The 8,264-nt window shown below is 45.1% G+C and overlaps 1 protein-coding gene across 5 annotated transcripts in view; it reads left to right on the top strand.

Annotated features, from left to right (window-relative positions):
• The first annotated feature begins 2,022 nt into the window (after positions 1 to 2,022).
• Positions 2,023 to 8,264, top strand: part of samd11 (sterile alpha motif domain containing 11) — a 58,134-nt gene continuing 51,892 nt past the window's right edge. For 3 of the 5 annotated variants that reach the window (XM_050063808.1, XM_050063809.1, XM_050063806.1), the window contains exons 1-2: positions 3,026 to 4,205; positions 5,348 to 5,439. In XM_050063808.1, the coding sequence (XP_049919765.1) occupies positions 3,506 to 4,205; positions 5,348 to 5,439 (792 nt within the window). In that variant the 5' untranslated portion in view covers positions 3,026 to 3,505. Of the gene's footprint in view, positions 2,115 to 3,025; positions 4,206 to 4,241; positions 4,475 to 5,347; positions 5,440 to 8,264 lie in introns of those variants that run through there. The other 2 variants (XM_050063811.1, XM_050063810.1) reach the window with 2 other exon arrangements.

Genomic DNA, 8,264 nt, shown 5'->3' with positions numbered 1-8,264 from the left:
TAATAGATTTGTTTTCTTCCCGTGGATTTTCATGAAATCTGTAAATCTGCAGATGCTAATAAGGCAGAAAATGTTTACTGATTTTAAATGTTGATAGTCTTGGTGTTAGTTTTGTAGACTCACCAGATTAATCACACTTGAAAGTACATTAACTAAGAGAAAGAGAAACTATAAGAGGAGACACCAGAGGCTCTGTCGAGAGTAGGTCGTAGTTTTGCATTTTGAGTAACGGGCTCACATTTTCCCTTAAGGTACTCCTCCAGTTTTGCTGTTAAATCTGAACCCACACCTGTTCTATTTAAAAGGCATATCATGTTAAACATTACTAATAAAGTGTTATAGCTGGATTCACAATCCATGCTTGCAGGGTTATTTCTCTGCTCTACATGCGTCTGAAATGTTAGACTAGAATTAAAACCTCTTTCAGTTGTGCCATGTAAGAACACATTAGCAATCAGAAGTAACTGACTATGACATAGCATGTTAGCCGTTTACTGTAATATAGTTATGCACTGATATTTCCAAATTCATTGTAAATTCATGGGGAGTAAGAGGAGGTGTGGGTGGCTCTGTGGTTAGTCGTTTATTTCTTTTTAAATACACAGAACTCTGCTGCTGTGTATTAGAGGAAGCAAGAAGTTCTGAAAGGTTGAGGTAGAAAGGTTAAACGAGGTTTCCCCATCACATCAAATATTTTTATAAAGAGACACAAAGGCCAGTGGAAAAATCTACTCAGCTTACAGCGAATCGATGTTTGAAAATGTGAAAGTTGAAGTGTCGTCACTGTACAAGTTTGGGGAACCCCTCCATGATGAGCCATCCAGAATGAGTCACTATCAGGGACGGGGAGTGGGCGTAGGAGTGGGCACGGGTGTCCCCTTTATGACTGGTTTCATCAGGGCTCTCCCGATGGTGCAACCTGCAGCGCCAACGCATGCATCGACGAGGTTTCCATCGAGACATTTCAATGTGGTGAGGGCTGGTTTGATAAAGAGAGAATCAAAGAGCTTCTCATCTGAAATGTAGGGTTCCACTTCCTAGAAACGGCTTTGTAAACAGATGCCATAAATGTCAGCAGCTCATGATTTATGTCACTGCTTCTGCTCAGTGTACTCACCAACACGTGGGAAGTGACATTATTGTTTTGTTGAAAAATGTTGCCTTTCAATTTCATTTTTCAGATAGTGCTAACGTTCAAGGCAGCTTTTGGTTTTTGGATAAGTGATTTCAGGTCACCTTTTTTTCTTTAGCCTGAAGCGTAAAATCTGTTTTTGTCTCTTCCTGGTCCACAAACCCACTAATTCCATTACATTCCCCTCAGACATCACAGCTCCTCAGTTCCAAAAGGAAAAATGTCAATCTACGGCCCGTCACTGTCTTTGGTGAGGTAGCCGGCGTGTGTTTTTGTAAATGTCTGCCATGTGTGTTTGCCTGCCTGGCCTGGCTGTAGGCATTATACCAGCTCTGGCCAGGCTGTGGTCTCTGGCCTTCCCGTGCACCGCTTCCGCCTGCGGTGTGGCGTGCCTCCTTCCTGTGTGTGTCAGAGGCAGTTTGGCCTGATTTATAGGCCCCCGACACACGGCGCTTTGGACCCCACCTCTGCTGCTGGAATGGCTATTCCATGTGTTGGTGGTGGATCCACCTGGGTGGTTCTCCACTGATGGGGGTCAGATGTGGTCCTGCTTACGAGCTCCAGGAGCTCAGGGGAACATGCCCTGCAGACAGCGTGTAGAGAAAGTGCTCTCAGAAAATGTGGTTCTAGGCTGAGGAGGTTTTACCTCGGTTAAAGAGACAAGCTTACATCAACTATTGCACATATTTATGATATGTTCTTTAGACCTATTTGATGTCTACACCTGCTTGCATCCCAAAATTAAATCAAAATACAAGGTACAATGACAAACATTAGCTTTTTGTTAGCGTTAAGATCAGGACTTGTTAATCAACCAAAGCTTTGATTAAAGTTGAGCTTAAATGTTACTCAAAGTTAATTTATTTTTTTCCCTCGCCTTTTTTTGACAGGTCGGTTGAAGATAGACAGGAAAGGGTCTAGAGAGAGAAGGAACGACACGCAGCAAAGGGCCACAGGCTGGAAGCAAACCCAGGCTGCTGTGGTAAGGACTCAGTCTCGTCCCCATACTTCCTTCCTGAAAATAACTTTACGACTCACACCCAGGTGTCAAGAGTGTGACGCACACCTCCACTGATCCAACATTTTGCCATTTCAAAGTGAAACTTCTTGTAAGCATACAGCATTACGCCTAATTTCTGTAATAAACATGCTACGCTTTGGTTATGAACAGGTTTCACAGTGCTCATCTGTACTCCTAATGAAAGACAGAAAAGACTTCACAGCTTTTTCAGGTTATATCTCTGACAGCTCTGCACACACTGCTGAGCAGTGTTAGGCTCGCTGAGGTGGCCGCAGCAGGTGAGAGAAAGTTGTGGTCGAAAGGTCAAGGTGGTGTCACCGTAGGTGGACTATAACAAAAAGGTGGTTAAATTTAGACACACAAGGAGGAGATAAAGCACACAGTGTGTGGACCTGTGGCTGATGTCATGGGTAGATCTGGTGGCCACTGACCTCTGTGATCCTGACCACCTTGATGTGTATGTTCAGAGGTGAAGATCTGATTTTAAGCTGCAACTGTTTTGGCTTAAAAATGTGTGTTTTGGTGGAATTGTACACATGTAGAAACTAAAAGTCTGATTTATATCTGGTATTACTGGGCTTAAAGATATTCATAGATTTATTGTCATGTGGGTAAAGTGTTGTTGGAGTGTAAAACTCTCAGCTCGATGTATGGATGTATTTTTAAGTTGTACATATGAAGACACGACTCTTAAAACGAGTTTTAGATTCAGCTGCATGGGTGTAAATGACAGTTCACTTCCTCATGCTCAGTGTAATGATGGTGCCTCCATTTTAGACAGTGAAGCGCCGTCCCTCGCAGTCCCCCCTCCTCTGTGCGGCTCTCGCCGAGCCTCCGCTGTTTAAATGGGCCAAGTTGAGAAGCGGCGGAGAGTGCAAATCTTGTTTGGTCTGGGTCTGTGAACTTCAGCGTGACTTCAGCGACATACACAGGGGTTAAAAACAGCTCTTTCCAAACTTTCAACTATATTAACGCTGCGCAAATACTAGGAATATCAAGCCCTGATGTGTTTGGCTTGTGGTTCTGATTAATGCCATATGCCACATCGGTTTAAGTAACAGGAGAAATGTGCTGTTATCAGTTTCTTTTTTCATTGTCTTCACCGGCTGTGGAAGTGAATCGTGGCCACATGCAAACTCCCCATTACTGAATCGATGTGTGTTGTTTTAAAGCCGATTCAGAATTGTGCCTCTTCTCAGTGAATATAAAAAAAATCTCTTAGTCGTCTCCCCAAAGGCACAGAAATAAGAGACACGACGCGTAGCTGCGACTGGTAATGATCACCGTAGGTAACATAATGTCCGGGGCTCAGGGCTAACCATGTCAGGTATTAACAGAGCCAGTGTGATTAAATGTGGGAGGTAGGAGCTGTGAGGCTGGCGGAGAGCGCTGCCGCCGCTGCGAGCTGCAAACTACTGAATGGGAATCTATCCGGCAACTTCACCAGACCGCTGTCTCACGGCGACACGGGGGCTCTGCGTAAAACCAAGCGGCGCGTCTCCAAGTCTGGGTCAGCCCAACTCACAGACGGAGAGGACGCTGAAGTTGGATCGGGCGAGCAGCTTTTCACTTGTTACCGGCGCTCGGCTCCCACTAACATGCCTGCCATCAAAAAGGAGAGGCTGGATGGAGACGACATGGCATTGACTGCGTTCAACCAGTCCGAATACCTGGCCCCTTTAAATGCCACCGCTATCCCCGTGGTGACCCCGCATCCGCCGCCTTACGACCACATTTTCGCCCATCACCGCGCGTACTTGGGGCTCCACGACTCGGCGCTGCATCACCAGCACCTCCACCATCACACGGACGACTTAATGCTGGAGAGGTTCTCCTCCATCCCCGACTTTCAGCCCTTCTTCGACAACGGGGAGCCGTGCATCGAGGTGGAGTGCGGGGAAAACAAGGCTTTGCTTTATATCAATAAATTGTGTCAAGGTAGTAAAGGACCCTCAATTAAATACAGGGGCGAGTGGCTCACCCCCAACGAGTTCCAGTTTGTCAGTGGACGGGAGACTGCCAAAGATTGGAAACGGAGTATTAGACACAAAGGTAAGAACAACCTTCACTGTCGTTAGTAGAAACGGACACCTCGGCATCAGTAAAACACTTTTTTGGACGCCGCTTATTCTGGGTACAAACTTGGGTCTCGTGGTTCGGTGCTGAGTTTTGGAGTGAAAGGGTTACAGCAGTCAGTGCGTAAGGAGACAGATGAGAAAAGGCGCATATCCTCTACATACCCTCCGAGGCTTTGACACACAGTTTGGGCTGCGATCACACACCAAACCGGGGCGTTTGGAGTAGACTGCACCGGGACTGAGGTGAAAAGTTAGACATAGATAATTCAATGTGTGACAGTTAAAATATTTATTTTCCTCATTATGGGATGACTCGTTCCGTTAAGCGCAGCTGCACTTGTGCATGGGTGTTGACACTTTTACGCATCGCATGTTAGGTTTGAGATATATTTTAGAAAATGAGCGTTTTGTTTGTCCAAGCAACGTCACAGTTGGTGCTAAATGTGATCATTTTGAAACCAATCAACGATTTCAACTAAATATCAATTGCTTTTATAGCTGTTTTTATCCACAGACGCATTTTGTGGGTGTTTGTTAGATTTTCCGGTACAATAACTATCACAGCATCAATACAGTGATACTGTTCCGGTATTTTTTAATGTGGACATTTATAGCATAGTATTTTATGCAATAATTACGCATGGTGAGCGCACCCCCTCAGCACACACACTCACGCACACACACATGGTTACTCAGGCAGAACTGATACGCGTTAAGATGTGTGTGGGGGGGAGGATGTCGCCCCCAGGTCAAAAATGGTAGCCTAATAGTTTAATATACCGATTCCTATAGACAGATGACAGTAGGCTGCTGTCTCTCTGGCTCACCACACTTGACCTATAGGTAGAATTGAACTTCATGGCAGACATGTAGAGAAATAAGTCAGGTTAGTCTGCATGGACTCCTTCAGTGTTGACTGGATGATTTTTGACGAAATTTGTTTCGAAAACTTTGAGTCCTGAGATGGTGGGCTGAAATAAGGGGCCCTTTCATGAGCAAGCTGATAAAACCTGATCACATGCTGTGTCATGAAGATGAGTTTACAGGCTGGAGACCATGGTTGTTAGCACAAACTAAAACCGTTTCTCCTTTTTGTGTGTTTTATTTTTGTACTAGGGAAAAGTCTCAAGACTCTTATGTCCAAAGGAATCTTACAGGTGCACCCTCCAATCTGTGATTGTCCTGGCTGTCGAATCTCATCTCCAGTGGTAAGAATATTTCACCTTCTGTCACACCGGTGCTGCACTGTCTGTCTGTACTTGTAGAGTTAATATGTTAGCTATGAGATAGAGTATAGTTTTAGTTTGACTCGAGGACAGCTTCTTTGCTGTGTATATTCAATATAAAGAGTATGCGGGATAGTTCATCATGGTCGAGAATATCCCTCATTGGTGGAGGTTGTAACTTGTCGAAGGGCTCAATGCATGCAGACAGAGCTCGGAGATAAATTAATATAGAGTAGATATTTGTGCGAGAAGGTGTTGAGGAAGTATTTGTGATGGTAAAGCCTAAAATTAATGTTTTTAAAAATGTTTTTGATTGTTTTTGCTCAGTTAAATTGATGATGGATACTTGTGCTTGACTGGCTGTTTTACCAAGTCAAGTTCATTTTATTTATATAGGCTTTATAGCCCATGTCTCAGATTGCCCCAAAGGTCTTTACAATATGTGTCCTTGTTACTAATGTTTTATTTATTTATTTATTCATTTATTTATCTATTTTTACCAATAATCCATGTATCCTGTTAATTCAGATTTAGGTTACCTTGTGTGGATGAAGGAAAAGGCATACTAATATTTAACAGTCATATTCGTGTTGTCACCCAGCCTTACGTACATGAAATAGTGGGTGAGCGTTTGAGTATTGGAGCATTGTCTTTCTCTGTAACCTTGACGCTGAAGACCCTACAGGCACACATGTCAACTTTGATGGTAATTTTTCTCAGCATGCATATCAAATCCACTTTCAGCCTTTCACTGACGCAGAGTATCAAACAGCCTTTTATTCAGAGGCATTGAGCTGTCCAGCGTGGCTGTCTGGCGTTAGGTGTCGTTGGTCGGGCTCCTCTGTCCCATTGAATCAGTTTCCTCACCTGGCTGCTGAACTTTTGTTTGCCTAGTGCTTCCCTCAGGGCTCGGCCAGGGGCACGGTGCCAAACCTTGAGGCCTTGCAGGTGTGTCACGATTACAGCATCACCGCTCTGTCTGTGTGTGTGTGTGTTTGTCTGTCTGTGTGCGTGTGTGTCAGCTTTGAGCAAGCACACTGCCGGCTCACCGTCGCCAAATCTGTTCACACAGGTGCGGCGGGGTTGCGAGTGTGTATGTGTCTTTGCGTGTGTGTGTGTGTGTGTTTTTATCACCACGGAGCGCATCTGTCGTCGCTCCCAAGCACTAATCTTGAGGGAAGGGTGTAAGAGGCTTAGCGAGCTACTGAGCGTGGCTACTGCTGATTATTGTGTGCGAGGCACGCAAGGCAAAGGCGGTTTAGATAAGCCGGAGGTGTTTGAGTGATACAGGTAAACTGGTGACATTTTTCACAGCCAAGAATGAAGACCTGTACCTTAACACATAGGGTTCAGCCAAACGAACATTACCTGAGGGAGGCAGGGGGCACCGAAAACAGATAGAAGAACGCTCATGTCTTTTCTTTTTTTTTTTTTTTAACAGAATGATTTGCGATTTTGACCGTGTTTGCTTATGTTTGGGCTCATCGCAGATATCAGAGTGATTGGCTTTTGGCTTGCTAGGGCTTGTGCAGTTCCACTTCAATTACAGCTGTGACGGAGTAAAACTTTGTTATTGACGTAAGCACGGATATGAGAGCCTTAAGGTTGTTGTTGTAGCCTTCCCTCCCTCTATTCCTTTCCTTGTCTGGTGGTGAAGCCTGAAGTCTAACCCACCAAGTGAATATCACCGTGACACTTTTACACACACACACACACACACACACACACAGAGGCTAAGTATGCTGGCAGCTCTATGCGAGGCGGTGAGGGTTAGGCGGAGGAGGGAGGGCAGAGGGACTTGTATGGCCTGTACTGGCGTCTCCCTCTCTCCCCACTGACTACCCTCAGGGCATGGCAGCCAGCACTCCCTCACTGATGAGCTCCCTCTCTCTCTCACTCACACACACACACACACACACACGCAGCACACACTATATGCCTGCCTACTGACACAAATTACCTCATGCAGTCATTTATTTTGAAAGTTTGACAGCTGAACTTTGAGTGATCTTGTTTCGCTATAGGCATGAGGCAAGCGATCATAAAAAAAAAGTGCAGCAGCTGGTGGGAAGACTTTTCACCTGCCTGCTCAGAACTCGTGGAAGTTAATTTGCTGTGTCGGCCCCGGCACAAGCTGTTTATAATGACACGACACAAACTGAACTGTTGTTGCACTCGACAGTGTGGAATTTAAATATGTTGATAATGTTATCTGCACTCATTGATATGCTGTTGATAACTAGCTGTCAAGGTGTGTTAGCTTTCTGTTATGCCTGTTATTGTGTGATAATCAGGTGCTTAAATGATTTCTCAACCTTAATTGATATATAAATTTGCCTCTTGAAGTTGTTAGATGCTGCTTATTTTGTGTGTTTGGGACCGTATGTCTGTTCTTTTGAATGTATACAACATAATACTGGAGAAGCATGTTGTTTCCTGGCTCTGTATGTTTGTGTTTTTGTCTGCACATACTCATGCCTTAGTTTGTAACTGTGTCTCTATGCGTGCATGTCTGTGATTATTTGTACGCCCGCGATGGCTTGCTGACTTGCCTGCTTGCTGTGTGTGCATGTGTGTGTTCGTGCGTATCTCTGTGTGTCTCCTCCCGGGAGAGCTGGGCTTCCTCTGCTCTGTTATTTCAGCGGAACTGGCGGAGGCCGGGAGGAAATTACACTCCCCTCCTCCGGCTCGTAAAGACCTCCTCCAATCAAGGGCTCCTCTTGCAAAGTGGAATTAAACACACACACATGCACATGCGCGCGTGCACGCACACACACACGCACACACACACACACACACACACACAC

The sequence above is a fragment of the Epinephelus moara genome, chromosome 16, assembly GCF_006386435.1.
Source record: "Epinephelus moara isolate mb chromosome 16, YSFRI_EMoa_1.0, whole genome shotgun sequence".
In the NCBI taxonomy this organism is placed as follows: Eukaryota; Metazoa; Chordata; class Actinopteri; order Perciformes; family Serranidae; genus Epinephelus; species Epinephelus moara.
This window is presented reverse-complemented; position numbering and strand designations above follow the sequence as displayed.